This window comes from Empidonax traillii, unplaced genomic scaffold, assembly GCF_003031625.1.
Source record: "Empidonax traillii isolate 1590-97213 ecotype Southwest subspecies unplaced genomic scaffold, ASM303162v1 scaffold117:size1203958, whole genome shotgun sequence".
NCBI classification, from domain to species: domain Eukaryota; kingdom Metazoa; phylum Chordata; class Aves; order Passeriformes; family Tyrannidae; genus Empidonax; species Empidonax traillii.
The window spans coordinates 268800-290099 of record NW_020955310.1 but is presented as its reverse complement, the minus strand read 5'-3'; the positions used below and the strand labels follow the sequence as shown (position 1 = coordinate 290099).

The 21300-nt window shown below is 42.7% G+C and overlaps 1 protein-coding gene across 2 annotated transcripts in view; it reads left to right on the top strand.

Annotated features, from left to right (window-relative positions):
* Positions 1–10621, top strand: part of LOC114057152 (tropomodulin-2) — a 34672-nt gene extending 24051 nt beyond the window's left edge. For both annotated transcript variants that reach the window (XM_027883058.1, XM_027883057.1), the window contains exons 4-10: positions 663–785; positions 1329–1415; positions 4112–4242; positions 4872–4979; positions 5234–5377; positions 5704–5848; positions 7972–10621. In XM_027883058.1, coding sequence (XP_027738859.1) covers positions 663–785; positions 1329–1415; positions 4112–4242; positions 4872–4979; positions 5234–5377; positions 5704–5848; positions 7972–8006 — 773 coding nt within the window. In that variant the 3' untranslated portion in view covers positions 8007–10621. The remainder of the gene's footprint in view (positions 1–662; positions 786–1328; positions 1416–4111; positions 4243–4871; positions 4980–5233; positions 5378–5703; positions 5849–7971) is intronic.
* The last annotated feature ends 10679 nt before the right edge of the window (positions 10622–21300 follow it).

Below are 21300 nucleotides of genomic sequence, written 5' to 3'. Positions count from 1 at the left end.
ATCTCAGTCTTGGGAGAATATCTTATGGAAACACGCACCTGCTAACCCCAATGTATCAGCAGTATATCAGGAGAGACAAATAGGTCAGGAGTCTTTCTTAGGCAACACGTAGTTCCCTTCAGACTTTTCAGACCTGCATAGATGAGCAGAATAAGGATATTCATGTGAATGATCATCAGGAGACACGGAGGGGAAATACTGTGGAGATGCTGGGAATGAAACTGGAAGAGAACAGGTTTGCTGAGCTTTCAGGATCATATATGGAAGTTCATGAACTGAAAGGTTCTTGCAGTGGGATGGTTTTAACTGCTTCTAGTGCCTAATTTAAATCTCAGGATAAAATTTCTGCAAGCTTTTTGTGTAGACTTGATTCTGTCTATTTAAGGCCACAGGACCTTCAGAAAAATCCCAGCTGTGATTGCTCCTTAGAGCAAATTCCCTAAAATAACAATCACCAACATAGAGCAGAAGTCTGCACCCTTTATTTTTAGACTTATTAAGATCGTGGTGTGGAGGATAGCACCAAGTAAGAAAGATAAAAACATGCATTTGATAATATTTTCAAGCAGTTCCACTGTCACAGACCTATTCCCATCCCTGCCAGGAGGCAGAGGAGTTGTTCCAATAATTCATTACTCACTCTGGTTCTTTTCTTCTCTCAGGAAAAATATTTATCCCTAAAGAAAAGCCTGTAGAAACCCGTACAGAAGAGAAAGTAACCCTGGATCCAGAACTAGAAGAGGCCCTGGCCAGCGCTTCAGATACTGAGCTGTATGACCTTGCAGGTTAGACAATGCACAGATGTGATGCTCTCACACATCCAGTTCTTCTCTGCCCAGCCTGCCACCAGGAGTGTCTCATGATCACCTCTCAAGTCCCTGCTGTTCCTGTGGGTTGTATGTTAGGGAAGAAAAATGATTAGAAGTGTAGCCCTGAAACAAGTTACCCAAAGAGACTGTGGGATTTCCATCCCTGGATGTTTTCAGGATCCAGCCAGACAAAGCCATGGCTGACCTCATTAATGTTGGCAACACTCCTGCCTGAGGGGGAGGCTGGACAAGATGACCCACAGTGGTTCCTTCCAGCTGGCATTCCTGTGAAGTGCATCTACATTGACTTAGTTGTTCAAAAATATATATCGAGAATGTCTGTATCGCCAGAATTTAAACTCCTAAAGACTCTCCCTACAAGCAGGCATGACTCAGTTAATATTTTATAAAGGGGGCTTTGTTTGGGGAACTAAACCACGATTTGTAGCAGATATTTTCCTAAAGTCTGTGTTCCTGCCATTAACATTGTATCTTGTCTCTGGTATTTACACATTTCAGCTGTTCTTGGAGTGCACAACATGGTCAACAACCCAAAATTTAATGAAGCAGGAGCCCGCAGCAAAGATGGAAAAGGAACCGTAAGAAGTAAGCAAGCAGATTTTCTCCTGTGGGCTGCATGTCATCTTTAGGGACTTCTACACCTATGGGCCAGGTCTGTTGGTCTAATTTAGTGTAATATAACCGGGCCTAGCCTTAATTGATCTAATTAATCATGAGAGGTAACTTTTTAAAAGTAAATACAATCTTTAAATTCCTTATCATGACAACAGTAATATACAAATAGATCATTCTTAAGGAGCTTTGTTTTCATCTGGCTCTGCAGATGAGAGACAAAGGATGCTTGAAAGGATGAGAGTATTTAAGAGGTCAAGACATATATGTTTCCATTCCCCTTCAGTTCAGGCAGCAGGCAGAAAACAGAGGGAGCTGAAGCAAAGAGTTGGCCACAGCTCAGGCCAGGCCATCTTGCCTCGAATACCTAAAATGAAACAACTGAAAAATGACTTGCAACCACTGGGCTCAAATGTGGCAGAATCCTTGGCAGAGTCACATCTGTGACCGAGGTCACCTCAAGCTGCATTCACAGGGCGCAAAGTCTGCATGGATGTGCTCCTGCCCCGACTGCTCTCTCTGATCTCCCACCTCTACCTTAGCCCTGTGGCTGTGCCTGTTCTGTGGCTCCTCAGGTACATGGGAACCATAATCATCCAGGAAATCCCCCAACAGAGACAGCTTTAGTTACTAAAAACAAATCCAGAAATGTTTGCACTAAATAAACAGACCTGTGGTGAATCAGATCTTAGCTCAACAACCCCACAGGAGGCTGGATGGGGGGAGAAATGAGTGCGTCTGAATTCCAAGTTTTTCTTGAGGTCTGCCAAGCCTTGATCCAGAACTTGTCACCTCTGAGCTCTGGGATATCGAACAGGCTAAACTTTGCTTTTTAAGACAAAATTGTGGAATGTCCTTTTCTAGGGAAACAGTACTAAAAAAATGTTTACTTCTTCTAAGGCCATGAGAACAGCAGCTCTCTTTACCAAGGACTTTCATTTCCATCTTTCATTACTAAAGGGGAGGTGGGAAAGTAGACAGGACACTGTGTCACTTCATTTTTCTCAGGATTAGGCTGCTCTGCAAGCCTCCCCAGCGGGGCCCTGTGTGAGCTGCCATCTCTCTCATAACAGGCAACTGCATGCATTACTAATCCTCATAGATTTGAGAATATTTTTGTTGTACTGAGTCAAAAAGTCAGCTATGTGAGTCAGCTAAACTATGCTCCAATCACAGACTTCAGAACCAGGAAACCACCGTCACATCCCTGTATTCCTTGATCCAAAAGCAATACCTTTCCTCAGCCAAGTGAAATGCTTCATTTCACTTGGGGAGTGAGGGAGTCATCTCAAAAGTTGCCCATCAGTGTGGCAAAACAGCACATGATTAAAGAAACAAGAAAAACTCATGGGAAACAGCACGAAGTAGAAAATGAAAATTACTCGTAACTCTAGACTGAGTACACTGTGATGTTTAACATGAGGACAGGGTGCATTTCTCTCCCCAGCTCCCAGTTTGACAAGGTGTTGCCACAAGTGCAAAAAAAGTTTTGCTTTTTTTTTTTTTGTTTCCTTTCTGTCCTTGCATGCAAGGTGAATTCTCTATATGTGTTTTACCTGTAGTTTTCAATTCCCTGCTCCCTAGGAGGGCTGGAGTATGATTCAGGGATATGTGAAATCTCTCAGGGGACTAGTAAAAACAAAGTTTGGTGTCAAAGGGAGCAGCTCAAGGATTCTGTATGACCATCTCCACTAAGAGTATGAGTTCTAAAAAAAGATGTGGGGGTTTTTTTGGCCCATGACTTGGCATGAACTTTACCCATAGCACTGAACAGCAATGCACAGTACCCTGAGACTTGAAACAAGTCTCCAAAATCTCCCCCTGTCTGCAGCATAAAACACAAGGGTTTAAACATACTTGTGGTCAGCAATATATTCCTTTCTTGCCTCTGGTGGCTTGGGTGGTCAAGGTTTATAAATTAATCTCCATGACTACATGCGTGGGAATTAGAAGTACTAATTGAGTTCTAAGCTATGATTTTTATGCATCTCTGGGAATATTTATAAGTTGTAGCTTCCAGCATTAAATACCAGAGTTCTCTGAGCATGAACACTCAAAGATTTCATAAATCTTGGTGCTGGCAGATGGACTTGCTTTTTCATGCTTTGATAGTTTTATTATTTAGAAAGTGCAGATGTTGCAATTTTACAAGAGCTAATTGAATTTATAGTAAGGCTGATAGTATCAGCTGAGAGAAGGAAACTGAGGGGCCTCCTGACCATGTTGCTTCACGTTAGCACAGTCTATTCATAGGTGCAGGGACATTTTCTTACTGATGTCATGGGCAAGTTCTGAGCACACCTTTTGTTACAGACATAAGACAAAGCACAAAGCAGCCCTTGCAGTATATTACACCCTATACAATAGTCTTTAAAGCTGCTTTGGCTCAAATTAATTTTACAGGGACTTCTGTACATAAAGGAAGAATTTGCCCATGATGATACTGCCCAGCCTGTGACCACAGCCTCCAGTGACAGGTTCTGGGGCCACAGAAGGTGCAAAGGGCATGGCAGGGATAATGAGGCTGATACTCCTGCTTGCAAGTTTTGGGATCCTTATAAACCCTTCCTGGACTGCTGCAGTACAAACCTAAATGGGAACTGAGAAGCCAGACTGATGCTGATGATGCTTGTTCCTCGGTCAACATTTCATGAGATCTTGTGTTGCAGATGTGGTGAAGGGTGAAAAGGTCAAGCCCATCTTTGAGGAGCCACCTAATCCAACCAATGTGGAAGCAAGTCTACAAAGGATAAAAGCAAATGATCCTAGTCTCACAGAAATCAATCTCAACAACATAAAGGTAGATGCTGTGGTTTCATTTATGTCATCATAGGAGGATTTATTAAAATATTTCTACAGCCCTTGCCTTTTATCTTCAAAATTTGTCTCTCTTTACTATTCAGAAAAAGCAGGACACCCAGTGAAGGGATGTGGAAAGGACTGTTGTAGAGGCTCCAAGGTCATCAATTCCTGATATTGAATTAAATGCCAATTAAAAGCCCAAGGGGTGACTCCCTTTGGCTACCTTCCTTTAGCAGATTGTAAAGCAAGAGATCTCATGGGCGCTGTTAATCATCACTGGCCAAATTCAATTAGCCCACACGTGCAAATCGAGGAGGAGCTGGCACGTGGAGCCTGAACAACCAGCAGCAAAATAGGAAAGTAGCTCAGAGATGGTCACGTGCTTGTGTTGGCCTGACCCAGTTACAGGCAGCACTGACATCACAGCCCAGCACAGGCAGCCATGAGGCTCTGGGGGCCACTGTGTGCAGAGGAGGTCTTGTGCATTTGGAGATACTCTTAAAAGCGTCAGGGATGTTTAAATTGCATACACTGCGGTCATTAGTCAATCGGTTTGATAGTAATTAAAATCAGTGTCTAGCAGTGTGACTGGCTTTTCTAAATACTGCGTTTGTCTTCTTGTTGTAGAATATTCCTATTCCAACACTGAAAGAATTTGCAAAAGCTCTGGAAAGCAACACACATGTGAAGACATTCAGCCTTGCAGCTACTCGAAGCAATGACCCTGTAGCTATTGTAAGTGTAAACAGTGCTTGGAAAAAAAACACAACAAATTTTGAGTAGGTCCACATCTGCTTTAGGATGCATTTTTCATTTTCTCTTGTGACTATGCAAAGTGAAAGTGTAATCTCTTCTGATCTACCTCTATGTTCTTCTAAGCATATTTATGGTTTATTTCTTGTTGGTACTAAGCTATGTTTTGCAAATTCCCTGTTATTCCCTGAAACTCTCCAGGTGTTATTTCATGCTCCCGCTTTTTGACCCCTCAGGCATTTGCAGATATGTTGAAAGTGAACAAAACACTGAAGAGTCTGAATGTAGAATCCAACTTCATCACTGGAACAGGGATTTTGGCACTGATTGAAGCACTGAAAAAGAATGAATCCCTAACAGAGATTAAAATTGACAACCAGGTAAAGAGAGACCACTGTGGAAGTCTACTTTTGTCTCCCTTTTATATGAATTCCCTGAGGATTCTCCTAGGGGACTCTGGCAAAGTCCAGACAGCCTCTGTGGCTCAGTTATTCTGCAGCTGATGTCCCATGCCTGTGCAACCAAACAGTGGAAAACTTCTAAATAAAAATAGCCAAAGCCAAATATAAAACCCAGAGGGAAATCTCCAGGGATGGGATTCTCTTTGTAGTTTGCAGCCCAGTGTTGAAATACTATCCCTTTTTCTCTCATATGAAAACAAATATTTTCTTTTTCTTTTGGGGACATTTCACCACATTGCCAACAGAGGCAGCAGCTCGGGACAGCTGTAGAGATGGAGATTGCCAAGATGCTGGAGGAGAACTCAAGGATTCTCAAGTTTGGATACCAGTTCACAAAGCAAGGTCCAAGAACCAGGGTAGCAGCAGCTATCACTAAAAACAACGACCTGGGTAAGATGCTACTACATTTATTCATCCTTTATTTATGTGAGCCAAGCCCTGACCTTCCCAGACACAACTTTTCATGTCTGGACATAAGATGATTGAATTTTGACTGTGGAACATTCAAGCTGCTCTGTGTGAGGGGGGGATGCACAGCCCCAGGGACTCCAGACAGGCAACAGCAAAGATCTTGCTGTGATTAGGAGCCACTGCTCTCCTTCTCCTGCTTCTTCTGGGAAGAGGAGTTACTTCAGCCTTTTCCATGGAACATGCTGGATTTCCAGCTGCCCTATCAGCTGTTCTGGCCCATAAGTGAAGAGCCAAACCCAACCTGTTTGTTCAGTGGACACAGAAGTCCTGGCTTCGTTGCCCTGTCCATGACTGGCCAAGTGTGCCCAACCAAGGGAACAAAACAGACTCTCCTGCCTTTGTGACCAAGTACAGGCAAAGACAATAAAGCTTTGCAAGTTCTACCTGAGCATGACACGCTCTGCCCTGCCTGCTCAGTACACAGAGTGAGGAGATGACTAGGCAAAAGTAGTTTACAGTAAGAAGGAGGAAAAAAAATTAAATTATGTGTTTTTAATCAATTCTACTTCAGACTGGGATGTTAAACCATGATGCCTCTGCAGGCTTCCGCTTGGGTTTCTCTTTGTGGGAACTACAATAACAGCTGAGCTAAAACCTATTTCTTTCACACATACTTTTGGGTTTTTGCAGTTTTAATTTTTAGCAGCACCTAAGCATTCCAATTATATACTATCGGTCCTGAAACTATTTAGTGAATGGTGTTTGAAACATCCCACCTAAAATGAGAGACTCTTTTTTCTCACTATTTTACTAGTTGCCATTAGACTTATATCCTAATCTTGTTTTTCCCATGTTTGTATTGTATGGCTTTGTTCAAGATTTTGTGGAACAGAATTCCTTAAAGAATTCAATAAAATAAAATGAAGCCACAAAACACTGAAAGCAGACACTGATGTTATGCTGCAGGCTTTGGAATAATGCAGTCTGTTTGCCAAGAAAGCACTGTGAAATAAAACTCCTGACAGTAAAGTAGTGGTACGTTTGTAGTAATATATTGTTGTTATTGACTTTCTGTAGTGGAGATGGTTCATTCATCTACTTTTCCTGCTTTGTTCTGTACTTCAGCCATTTGATATGAGAAACAGGACAGGACAGTTTGACCTGACACTGAATTTTGTACCACACAAACAGGAGAACCTCACTCATCTTATCTGGCCAAGTCAGAAAACACTTGGTGTGTTTTATTAGAGTACGAAGTAGCAAATACTGCTCAACTAGAGCTGCTCTATTCCAGGTGTAACGTATCCGAGGTGCGGTAAAAATTCACATGGGGCTGCTTGTCAAAGCTGCTTGTCCTGCCCATAACGCAAAGCTTTTCACTCTGATTTGCTAAATGACAGCTTCAGCCTATGTGGTTTCCAGTGAAAATCCATAGTAAATTAACTTACTCTCAGATCTTTGATGCAATCAGATCCTGTGAAGTTTAAATGGACAATTTAAGGTCCAATATGATATTTTCCTTGTTGCCAGTATTCACTGATATCATTACTTAAGAGTACTTCAGATTATTTTCTAAAAGGATATGGTTATTGCTTACCTATAGTACACACTGTGCAATTACAGAAGTTATTAATTTTTGATGCATAAATCTTAAATAATCCAGAGTGCTGCCATGCAGACTAGAGCAGACCAGTATCAATTTAGCTGGAACACAGTGCTCTTTAAAAGAACAATAAAACTGTTACAAAAATCCAAGTGGATCCATTGGAAGGAAGCACTGGAAATGGTGATTTATTCATCATCTAAAATGATCATAATCTGATTTTTTAGCTCAGATTTTTATAGAAAATGTAGTGATATGAACACTTGGTAAAACTCTACAGTCTTGTGATATAGAAAATGCAGTTCAGGTACAATTGTTTTGTTGGGCATTAAGATCTATTAATTATGGTATTTGTGGACAAAATCCTGCTGAGTGTTTCTTAGAAGCTCCTTCCTTCCTTCCAGTGCACGTTACTGGGAAGGGAGTGTGTCTGTGAGGGAGGTCCTTAGACTCTCAGGAAGGCAATAATGGTTGGTCTTTCCTTGTTTTCCTGGTCCAGTTCGTAAAAAGCGGGTGGAAGGAGAGCGGCAGTAGCCACGTCACGGAGGATACAAGCCAAGAGTGGAGGCCACCACCAACTGCAGTCTCAGAGTGCTCACTGGTCCAAAGGGAAGGCACTGGAAAACCATTACAGTGGGAGTTGCTCATTTCTGTTAATGTCTCCTTCTAACCTTGAAAACAGAGCCTGTTCATTTTCAATTTTCACAGTTAATTTAATTCTTATCAGAAAGGTTCATAGTTGGTTTGATTTTAATGAAAACAAAAAATGGTTTGCAATATCTGAAGCCAATATGCAGCATCTTAACTGTGTTGCTCAGCATAACATATAGTGACTCTGACCCTTATTTTAGACACTTTTTGATATGTTAAAATATGACCTTGTGTAAGGATAATGGATTCTCTGCTGAAAATAGAAATTTTAGGGCCAAGTTCTGCAATGCCTTATGTTTGTGAATAATCCTGACTTATGTGTATAGTCCTGCTGAACTGAATCCTGCCATGGGCTGCTCCCAGGAGTAGAACTAGTAATGCCAGTACAGGTTTGCAGATTCACACCCTTGAGCCTCCTCCTGCAGTGGGATCTGGGCAGCTGGAACCACACTGGAACAGCACCCATCTCCCTTGTTGGGTCTCCACCCATCCAGCTCCAATGCAGGATCACGCCTAGACGTACAAGCATTGTCAAAGCGTACTTGTTTACATGAGCTTAGGTTAGGTGGATCATTTTGCAACGTTACACTGATGTTTTTTATCCTTACTCCACATTGTAAAGTAATATTAGTGCTGCCAATCCTATAGACATTGAATGTTTTTAATTTTTTTTCTAGGCCAACAAGTTTTTGTTTGCTACTAGAATGCACAGTTTACAGCTAATTTTAACCTAAACAAGTATTCTGAGCAATATTTGTTTTGCTTTGAGCCATGAGTTTGATTTCTTTTGGTTCTGGTATTTTTGTACATTTGTTAGTATTACAGAACTGTTCTCAGGACCTTTTAGATAAAGATTAATTAAATATTTAATCCAGGAGAGCCACTGTGCTACCAGGAAAAAAAACATTAAAGGGGTAGTTTTGACAGCTACAAAACCTACATTTATAGGCTGCAGTTGAGGTTTGTCCCTATATCACAAGGCACAAGGGTTTTTGTGTCAGTGCTTATCTGAATAAGGGCAGATTTAAGCATATGCACAAATGCTTTGCTAAATCAGGGCCTTAACTCAGATGCTGGACATAATCCTAACCCAGTGGATAACACTCATGAAGCAGCAGCTAACCCAAAGCTCAACAGCGTTTGAAATTTTAGTGAGAATTCAGTCTGGTGTTTCATTTTGTGTATTTTACAGTCTAAAACTATTCTCTGCCACTGTTTTATCACTGCCAACAGTTGACTGACAGCCAGAGGTTCATTTTGGTTACATGTGTGCATGCTGTAAGAGCTAAGGGACACTCAGTTCAGGTGTGTCACACATACCAAGGCTTCCAGAGAGGGGCAGAAATGCTCCTGGGGCTGGTGCCATTACCTGGGACACACTGGCCTCTCTGCTGAGAACAGGGATGAGGCACTGCTTCCTTGGGACAATGCTGGAGGTCACAGTCACTGCAGATCCTCCTGACCCAGGTGGGGAGAGCTGTGAGCCGCTATGCAGCTGGGCATTCAGGCATTAAAAGCCTGGGGAGCCCCAGGAGCAGTTGGTAAATGTTTGACACACTTCCCTGAGTGATGTTTTCATGACCAGAGCTGGGGTGCAAGCTAACAGGATGAACCCTCCCTCTGTGCCTTTTATAATGGAAATGAGTAGGTCCAAGGCAACACTCTTTCTGTTGGATGCTGGTCTTCATACTGGGGTTCAAAGTAAATAACACTGATGTAAATCCTACTTAAAATAGTTTGCTGAAGTGATCTGCTGAGCTGGGATATAAAGTGCAGTAGCCACAGTTTACTTCCCTGAGAGCTCCCGGTCTCTACAATTTCCTCCACTCCTTCACTTCTTCAGAATAAACTGAAACCTTTGCTTTGCAAGTAGAAAACATAACACATGGGGGAGTCTTGCTGAGATTTTCCCTGGATCCATGCAGGATTGGCTGTGAAAAAATTTGATATCCTACTAAAAAACAAAATTACAAGGTCTGTAATACCGTAATAACTGCATGTGTTTTGATAAAGTCCCTAATACCCATTTGGCTTACCAGGGGAATACTGGGCTTTTGCAGCATCAAGTTTCATGGGTAGGAAGAATCCTTATCCACAAAACCTAAAGATTATGTTACTAATAAACTTCAGTGATAGGAGTCATACTGCCCCTAATTTCTTCTTTGATCCAAACAGGGGAATCCCACCTATCAATCACTTTTTTGGAGATTTCTTTTTAATGGTTACTTTTTTTTTTAGGAGTGGTACATGTTTAAGGGAAACAAGTGCAATCCATTTCTAGTCTTAATTGCCATTTAAAGTGTTGGTATTTGCATGCAGCAGTTTTGCAAGGGTGGATTGGTCTGACTGCTCCATGGTGTCTGCAGCATCTCACCCTGTATAGCTTTGCCCGGAGCCGCACGGGTGGTCACAGACCCAGGTGGCTCCATCCATGTCAGCTACAGTTTTGCATCATGGACCAAGGCACCTGGCTGGGGAAAGCCCTGCAGGCTCTCTATCCCTACTTTCAGGCAACATCTGGCATTGTCAATGCTGAATGGGGAACAGGGACTGAAGAGTCCTTTTTTCTTAAGCAAACATTCAGGAGTAACTTTGTCTATTTTTGCACATTGCTTCTCATGTTGACTGCTTCAGTTTGGTTTGTATTTTTTATACAGTTTTTTCATGGAAAAGCTCAACTTTGTGCGTGTCCTAACATACATGTGACGTGTAGCGTGCACTGAGGACTGTATGTGTACATGTATAGATGAAGATGTTATCTCTGGAACAAAAGCAGTTGCATGCGCACAGTGTGGTGCATATTACTCAAGAGGAAGAGAATTATCACGCTATGTAACAGTGACTCCCCAGCATTGTGGTTTTTCTAAATAAATCTGCATAAAGGATTTGACTTTTGCAATTTCTCATGGGTTTGTGCCTTGAATCAAGCCTCCCTTGGTGCTGTGACATCAGATTAAGCAGCTTTCTCCACTGTGGTTCTCGCAGCTTTCATTCATCTGGATTACCTGCTGGGTTTCACCTTCTCTTCCCCCCACATTACATGCACTGGGCTGGAGCTTTGTGAACAATGTGTGCTCAGAACCAGGACTGGGATCAGAGAAACCTGGTTTAACAGGTCCTCACAGGTTTAACAAAAGCTCCCAGGTTTACATATGTAAGTCTATGGGGCCTGGTGAAATGCATCCCAGAGTCCTGAGGGAATTGGCTGATGTAGTTCCCCAGCCACCCTCTATGATACTTGAAAAGTCTTGGCCATTAGGTGAAATCCCTGGTGACTCAGAAAAGGGAAACTTACTTTTAAAAAAGGGTAGAAAGGAGGACCCTGGGAACTACTGACCTGCCAGCCTCACCTCAGTGCCCAGAAGATCATGGAAGATCTTCCTAGAAGTTGTACTAAGCACAAGGAGAACAGGTTGGTGACTTGAGACAGCCAGCACAGCTTCACTCTCAGCTGGTTTGCACATGACACCAAGCTAAGTGGTGTGGTTGACACACCTGAGGAACAGGATACCTTCCAGAGGGACCTGGACAAGCTGGAGAACCAGGGCCCTGTTAACCTCATGAGGTTCAACAAGGCCAAGTGCACAGTCCTGCAGAGGAAAACCTGGGAGTACGGGTGGATGAAAAGCTGGACATGAGTCTGCATGTATTTTGAAATTATGGGACAGCACAGTAACAGATCTCTGCAGGCTGTTTTTTTTTTTTGAAGTATAAAATTAGTGCAATTTATAAAAATCTGCTGCCACTGGGGCTCCAAAGACTAGATTTCATGTTTTCTTCATCACTAACTCAGGGAAGATACAGATTTCACTGTTTTGCAAAATGTAAAGTCCAGTCTAACTGTGTGCTGTTGCAAGCGTAAAAACCACTATTGTCTGACCAGGGTCCAAAACATAGCAGAAGCATTAAATCCAATTACCCTCCTCAGCTAGCTTCTACTTGGAAAGCCTGCAAAGTGGGCTTTCTGTGAGCATCAGGTAGAGAAATGTGTATTTCCTGCCCTCTGTTCTCCACACAGCGTCTCAGCAGTTTTCCATATGGCACCTCATTAGAATTTGACACCAAGAACTTACACCACAGTAAGTACACACAGCTCTGAAGTTTCAAGGGACTCCAGTGCATTGTGGAGTGCCTGAAAGCATGAACTGAGTTAGTTGGCCCTAAGAATCTTTGTTACATGTTAAAAGATGCTGCAAAATACACATAACCACACATGCATGAGGACAATTGAGAAGGAAATGCCAGGACATCTCCCCACAGATAATTTGCTCTCCACAACCCCAGAGAAGTTCACAGTTAATCCACAAAGAAACAAAATACCTTCCCTAACCATTTTAAGAGTGCATTTGCTTATGTCAATACTTTAAATCTGAAGTCTCATAATATCTATCTTCTTTGCTTCTCATCCATGTCAAGAAATGGTTGAGACTCTTCCAAGAAAATGAGGAAATCTCATACTGAAAGAAGAGGAGGTATCAGTGTCCCATTATGTGGTTCTGCTGGGATTTGCAGAGCCTAACATCAGAGGGAGTGCTCATGGGAACTATGCAGCACAATTCCCAGATCCTCAGTCATAAGGGAATCAGAGAATACAGCTGCAGAGAAGCTCATGAGGTCACACACTCTCTTTCTTATCTCCAAGACAGGTTTTACTTCTACATAATTCATAGCCCTTACAAAAAGACTGATTTTGGTCCTATATCCCTTTCATTACAGGGGTTGTATTCAAATCCTTTGGAATTTTGACTATGAATGCAATAAATGCCAAAGAACAGAGATACTGTATCCCACCTTATCACTCTGTAGGCATCAGCTTCTTCCCTTGCACTCACTTTTTTTCAGAATTAAAATTTCGTGTAGAAACAGTTGAAAATCTACGAACTTAACAAAGAGAGGATTGATACTATTCTTAGTTTCTGAGCTTCCGTCTTCACATCTTTCCAATTCTGATCCGTTCAATCCTCTCCCAAGCCTGAGCAACAGCAGTGCAAACCCCAGGTGCTTCATACTCTGCAAGGAATGCCAGGTCAGTCTCCCCATGACTGTGATATGGAGCGACAGCCTGAACTGCACCAACTGCATTTACCTCTTGCCCATCCATCTCCTGCTGCTGCCATGCAGAAGGTCCCTCTCTTGTGCATCTACCCAAAAGTAAAATCTCAATTTCGAATGATACAGGGGGTTTTAATACAAGATCAAAGAATAAGGTGCAAGCTGACTGAACCCCCTGGACACTGCAGTAGCTCTGCTCTGCTGGCTTGTGTGTCTCTCTAGTCACAGCCAGGAGCCATGTGCTCTCTGCCCAGCACGAGCTGCTGCCAAATCCACAGCAGGCTGGCATGCAAATGCAGCTCATGGAGAGCAAGGACTGCTGGGGAGAGGAACCACAGGGCAAAGGTATGAGGCTGTTGGACAGAAACCACAAAACTGGGCAGCTCTCAAATCAACTTTTTAGCTATTTTAATAGAGGACAGCATTTGCACATTAAAACCAATAATCTGTTTCAGCTATAGCAAATGTACATCTGTCTGAATGGAGCAGAATTGTCAATGGCCTTTGAGGCTTCATTTTTGAGGAAGAGAAGGGAGGGTGGAAAAAACAGCAGAATTGTGTTCAGCTGGTTCCCAGCCACAGGAAAGTGCTTTAAATATTCATGCTTTTCTTGTCCATTCCTGTAAAGCAGATGAGCACAAACAAAAGCAGCACAAGGGGCCTCTCTTAATGAGGGACTGTTTGTTTCTTATAGCCAGCTGCCTGACTTTATTGAGCCTGACATTAGGTACTCATTCAGTGAGCAAGGGAGGAGAAAACCAGGCAATCAGATAAAGCAATTGCATGTACTGTTTCACACTCAGTCTTTTCTGATAATTACTGCATTGACAATACATTGAAGAGAATCTGGAAGCAACATTTCATGGTTGCAAAATTGTTTATTTCCCAGCTGCCACTACAGAGGCAGGTCACCTAAAAGATTCTCAATCTATGGTGGTGAACACTATATATAAAGAATTCCCCAGCCCTGAGAATCTTGTACTAATTCTGAAAAATTATATACTCATCATCTATCTAAATTAGCTTGAAAAGTTTTCAGATGGTGATGGTGGAGATGGAGGTCACTGTGTACGAGTGTCTGGTGAACTGGGGCATTGGCTAGTTTGTGCTCAGCAGTGCTGGCACACTGCACACACTGATGTTCATCATCCACATTAATTCAATTGCTTAGAGATTTAATGTGTTTTCTTGTCATTATAGCAGTTCACATGACACTGCATCCAGGAACAGGAGCTGCTATGGAGGCTCCCCCCTTCCTGTCGCCTGTGGCAGCACCAGGCAACACAGTCACTCTTCCACTCCTGCTTTTTTTCCTGCATGTGTTTAGGCTGCTTGGGTGTGGGGGGAAGAAAAGTGTCATGGAGTGTGTCAAGCTCACTAGAAAATAAGGATATGCCCTCAAAAGAATCTCCTTAAAATTTTTTTCTGCAGAACCAACTGCTCTGTGGCTTCTGATTAAAGCTGCAATTAAGCTCTCTCTGCCTTTACACTCCAAATGTGCTGGTTGATCCAGGTTAACTACTGTGACATCTTCAGTGCACCACAGGGAAGTTCATGGCATCTCCTCTGAGCCTGGAATAAAGTCAAGAGCACTTTTACTGAAATTGGACCTGGATACCTCAGAATTAAGTTGTCCCCTTTTTTGCAGAGTACTGATCTCATATGCATTTGTGGAAAAAAAAATGGAGTGCCTGACAGAAGGGAAATGGAAGTTTGATTGTCATAAGTGGACAGAAGTGCTCAGCAGCTGTGACAAACTCAGCCAGCAGGGACATAAGTGGTTATGCCACCTGCCAAGAGCTGGAGTCCCTTCCAGCACTAGAGATTCATAGGGTTTGAAAGATCATTTCCATGATGAGAAAGACTGAAGGTTTAAACAAAGATATGTGATGACATTTAAATAAAAATGCATTTGTTTTCCCTTTGTATACATTTTTCATTAAAATGAGACAGCTGTACTTAAAATCTTCTAGTTATTCCCTATGCTATTCCTGTACCAATGAGAAAATCCAATTAAAATATTATTTCCCTTCACTCTTCTGCAGCTTTCAAACTGACTCCATGATTAAATGAACAAGTCATAACAAGTTACTTTTAGTATTTATACAATGGAAAACACACTGTTTCCAAGGAGAAGCAGCAGGATCCTGCATGCTGAGGAGTCAGCAGGGACTCAAACCTGCACACAGCCAGTGCTGAGAATGGCAACAATCCCTGGGGACACTGGCTGGTCGGTGAAGGACTTACCTGGAGTCAGAATGAATCACTGCAAGAATATCCAAGGAGATCTAGGTGTTCAGGACACTTGCAAAAGGTTTTGCTTGTTGTTTTTCCACTGGTGCACACAGTCATTGGAGCATCCAGCTATGCCACTCATATCAGTGCCACATAAGCCATCACAAAGGCCACATGGGTATTTGGTCACCTGAGGGGACAGCTCCCAGCTTTGCCCATGAGTTACTGTCAGTACCTGCTGCTTTGAAACTGCTTAGTGCTTTGTAATGATTCCACTGGGCCTCATCTTTCCACAAGAGGGACCATGGGGCCACCTAGTCTGGCCTCTTATGTATCTGATAACCTCAAATTGCACGCCACTACCCAGCCTATAATTTAATCAGGTCAAATACTTGCATCATATAGAATAAAAGAAAAATGTTGACACTAGAACTGTGTTCCAGAGAATAAGTGGTGCAACGGCAGGAATGAATTAGGTGTGACATATGCAGATATTTTCCATGTGCTGAAGGTAAAATCCACCTGCTACAGAGGACATGAAAAGCCTGAGGTCTCTGTCAGCTCAGCTGGGTGGAGGGAATCAGCTCAGAGCTGGTGATTAAGTTTACCTCTGGACACAAAAGCAGTTTGGCACACAAAGTCTGCCAGAGATACTAAAAAAGCATTGGCACCAACCTTCTGCATCCTTTTCCGGATGTTCACATTGAGCCCAATCATTTGCTCTGCTTGGAACTTAACAAAGAAATCTCAGCAGGCTAATTTACTCAAAAATGTTTAAACCCATGCCAAGCTAATCAGCTCTCTGGATGACCCTTTGAATCTCCTCCCCTGAATAAAGCTGCCCTGAACTTAAAGAGAGACTTACCCCCCAAAGAATTTAGATGCCACAAGGGTTCACACAGTATAACACTCACACCAGCTCTGATGGATCTGGCACTGCACAGCCAGAGTTTAACCTCATCACCAGTAGAGTCAGTAATCACTTTTCAACTGCTTTCCCTCAGACCATGCCCAGCACTGTCAGTGCGCTGATGGTGCCTAAGCAGACTGCATCTACCTTGTGCAGTTTAGAGTAAGCAGGACTGCTGGGCTGGGCTATATTTGGAAATCCTCTCTTGTCTGCAGCACAGAACACGAACAATATTCTTACCCTGTGAAGGACAGCCCAAGCAAGCAGCAAGTTACTGCTCATCATTGTCTGCTCATTGTCACAAAATAGGGTTTATTTCACTGGGTTTTAACAGGGAATACACAGGCACTGCTGGAAACACCACAGTCACCTACTATTAGTTAACATCAATTTACTGCGAAGGCAAATGACAACATTACCCTCAGCAAGTTTCACAAGCAGCAGCAATGAGAAATCAAGCTCTGAAACAAGTGCTGGCATTTAGTGGGGTGCCCTGCACAGCTCAGCTCCCCTCCCTTCCACCATGGCTTTGGGTAGGTCAGTTCTGGTGGCTGCTCTGCCAGGGGCACAGGGTACAGCAGGGTTGCCTCCAGTAACAGAGAAGGCACGGGATGACAAACAAGTTACTTCTGGTTAACTGAAGAGGGAAGGGAGGTAGGAGGAGGTTTGGGCTGAATGTGTGGGCTTCATTATAAATGCACTACTTTTGCAAAACTGAGGAATACCTAAAGCACAAAAATAAATATTGTTGGGGTGATGTGTCTTGATATATTTCCCTAAACTGGGCATTAATGACTACCCTACGGCTACTGATGCTGAGAACATCCCCTGCAATGTCACGTTACACTTTAAAACAAATCTTCTTAATTACCTGCTTTAGAAGGGGTGGCTATCACCTGCACTCACCCTTTTACTGGTACAACTGACATTTCAATTTCTGGACCATCTTCAGAGCATTAATAAATCATAGTTCGCTGCATTTTGCCAAACAGTTTTGATGTAAACATTGAAAAGTACTCAGACACTACTGCACATATCCCTCACGCACTACAGAGGTGGAAACTGAGCCACAGATGAGTTCAATGCTTTTATCCTGCTCACCCAACAGAACACTAAAAGTAGATGTCCTTTGATATTCACTGTAGTTGTTCCTACAGATCCTGATGCACCAGCCTGTCAATGAAGATTCATCTACTAGTCATGCATTTGTTTTTCAGTGGACCTCACTGCGGCTGCAGCAATGCTCCTTCCCCTCTCATCTGTGCCATGAGCCATTGAGCCTTGGCTCCCTGTCTGGGAAGGAGCGAGAGCAGCGTCACCCTCCCTGCACTCAGGCAGCCAGGCACCCCAGCACGGCAGAGGGGAGCAGGAGGAGCGTGACTCAGGCTGGAGCATCCAGGGGCAGTGCTGCCATGGCAACTGTGCTTTAACCACGGGGTTACTCAGACTAGGCAGCCTTTAATTAATGGCTTGATTCTCGCTCCCTCCTTTCTGCCACAGTTGTAATATTTACGGCACTCCCTAGGCAAGCCTCTGACAGGCTCCAAACAGCCAGCCAACAACTGAGACTACAGCAGGTTCAAAAACAGGGCTGGGTGCAGTTGCTGGCTGCCCCAAGGAAGGGTGCTTCCAAGGTGATGGACACCAGGTAGATCTGCCTAGAGCCATGTGAACATCACCAGAAGACCAAGATTCACTGCCAGCACCTGTCAGCCTCTAACACTGAGAAAGTCCCTTCAGTGTCAGAGCAAGGGAGGAAAACACATATTTGTCATGAGAAGCTCCCAAGCATTCCCTCAGTTGTATCGTTGATCATGGGAGGAGGAGGCCAGGCTTTGTCCCCTCTCCTCACTGTGGGATGACTGAGACCTACCACAAATAGGTTTATATCTACTGGCAGATGGACAGCAGGACAGTAACCTTCAGAAATCCAAAGATCATAGGCTAGAAACCACTGTAGTACAGAGTTAGAAACTGAAGACACAGTTAGAAATGTTGAGAGTTTCTTGCTGTGTCAGTATTAGGTGAAAGTCTATACTAGCAATCATTCACAAAAAAAAGAGGCAAAATCAAAGGTAACAGGAAGGATAATCCTCATACTGCTTTGAAATGCTTTATAACAAAGGAAATTCCAGACACAGCATGCAATGTTTGAAGACATGAATCCAGAGTGGATGCTAAAAGTAATTTTTTACCAAAAAAAAATCAACTTGGGATGAGGTATACAATAGGTACTGTAATGATCCCCTTTTAATTATGAGGAACTGGAACTCACAGCCTGGAGGAACAGATCAGCCCCGTGAGTTCTATGGACTCATATAACTAAGTGTGCAAGGAAGACAAGAAAATACTCAGAAAAAAAAATTAAAACATGAAGCAATTTGCTTGCTAATTTTTTTTTGTTTACAGATGTGAAAATCTACATTCTCATAGGTCTGACTTACGCCTTTTTAAACTCATCCATAAGTCACTGCCTAGAGAGAACAGCACATACCCACTGTAAGTTTAGAGTTGTTCAGCTGTACACTGTGATCAGCAGAGCTGAGTGGAGCAATACCACCATTCCCTGAGCGCACAGCCTTGGCACAGTTGCTATTGCAGCCTTTCAGGACTGGCTGCTCAGTGATGACTATTTCCCACAGCTGAAAGATGGATAATCTGTTCTTAATGACAAGGTCATTTGCATACACCACAACTATATGCATGTGGTCACTGACGCTCATCCCATCTTCAGACACATGACTCTATTACAGAGCCCAGATTTCCTCACTAACTCATTACACTACCCTTCCAGGTAATGCCTGCTGCTCCCAACCATTTTTACACTGCTAGGAAGGAGCTGCAGATCTGCGAGCAGCAGTAAATGGCACTGAAGCCAGAATCTCCATTTTCTTTGTAACTAAAGGCACACAAGACGATCTCTGCTTTACACATGTAAAATAGGTTTAAAAATAAATGGTACTGTTAATACATACCAGGTGTGCAATAGGAAGCAGAAGAATGAGACCGGCATTGTCCCCCTAATTGGCTGATGTCCACAGCAGGAAAGGATAGGCAGTGTGGGGGATACAAACACAGCTCTTTTATTTCAAGATTTTACAATTTGACTTCAAGGTTCAAAATCTGAAGTGCTTTGCCTTTAATGTAGATAACACAAAAGTTTCCAGATACAGCCAAGCCTTTAGCTCTGACTTATGAAGAGCTCCCTATTTTAATCTCAGCACCAAGTGATGTAAATCAGCATCTGGATTTACCCCTCCACCCCACTCCTCAGATGCCATTGACTCTGTCTCACAGAAGACACCCAAGGTTTAGGGCTCCTGATGAACTTGCCCTACAAGGGCAAAATGAGTGAAATGAGCCAGAAGAAATTCCTGAGGCAAGTTTAAAGTGCTGAGGACTTGTTTTGGCTCAGGAAGAAGCAGGAGACACATTCTTTCTCCAGATCATCACTTTCTTTCAAATAAGTACTAGAGAAAACCCTGTTTAAGTACAGAAGAGAAACATGACTAGTAAAATGTTCTCTGCAATTAGAAGACACTTTCTTGTCCTGGACTTCATACCTGAGACACGAGGGGGTTGATGCTAAGGGAGCATCAGTTAGGGAGATCTAACCTATTTACAGGGATTGTTACCAGAATAACCCAGGGAAGATCAAACTTGCTTTTCAAAATGACCAGTCCAGTTGTAATAAAGAACATGGAGCTTTCATTGCTTTGATTTCATCCCATTTACATTTGCAGTTCAGACTGACTTGAAAGCTTTGTTATGTGTCACACCACAGACAAGAGTTCATGCTCTTTTTATGAGATCAAACAGTAAAATAGATAAAACACCATGCTGGCCCTAGTCTTTTGAAATTCAGCATAAACAGAAACTGCCATCCAGGAGCAACTATGCTGCTCTGTGTAATGGCACAGCTGAAATAACACCAGCCTTATCCCCAAACCAGATGTAATCACACAAAACAAACCCACAGGCAAGGAAGACTGAGGTCTCTGTAAGGAAATGCTGCTACTCTGCCAAGATGTGGGTTTATGAGGACCAGAGAGTCTGAGAGAATACAGACAACATGAAAGACCAACACTGATATTCTAATGTAATAGCTGATAACCTGAAATGAAACTTTACAGAATGTCAATGAAGCTAAGGTAGATTTTGTGCAAAGATAATATATTGATAATAGAGATGATGAGCAGAAATCCTTGCAGGAAAAATATCTGCTAAGAGAATTCCTGATTAGAGAGTGCAGTTAAAAAAGGGGGTGAATTACCAGTATGGCATGATGTTGTCCAGTGCAAGTATGTTTTGGTGTAATCACTTTTGTAAAAATAAATTTAATCTTAGTCTAAACCTCATAGGCTTCACCTTTGAAATGTCAGCTCTGAGTACACATTCTACTTGATTTACTTGTTTGCTACATTTAACATTCAACAACAGAAGCCTGCCTGTTTACAGAACAGGTCAGGAGTTGGTGACAGAACTACAGGATGTTACAAAATGGACCTAGGGATATAATCCAAGTGAGGATGAGTAATGGTACCTGCTTCCTCAGATGTGCATCAAAACCAACCATCATTAAGAGGTTTGGACTGTTAATCTTAAAATTTGCAATGCTGTTAGATTTTAAGTTATTCAAGGACAGAAAGAGTTATGATTCATAAAAAGGCTTTTAAGAAGATGAGTCTAAGCCCTGCATTGGAACAGCTCAGGTAGTGCTCTCGCTGTAGCTTAGATAATCACTGGGGTCAATTAAAAGCTACAAAACCAGCTCTAAAGATGCATGTGCATTTGTATCAGCTCTTTGTAATTTACAGAGCCTGGCAGCCTCAGCGGAGTGGGAGGTCCCAGTGTGCCATGCAGAGCCCACACATCTAGCAAAAGCACAGTTACTATTGCACAAAGATTAGAAACTAAACCAGCAGATTTATTATTTTTATTTCAGAGTTCAAAATTACAAACGCACGTCTGGCTCCACTG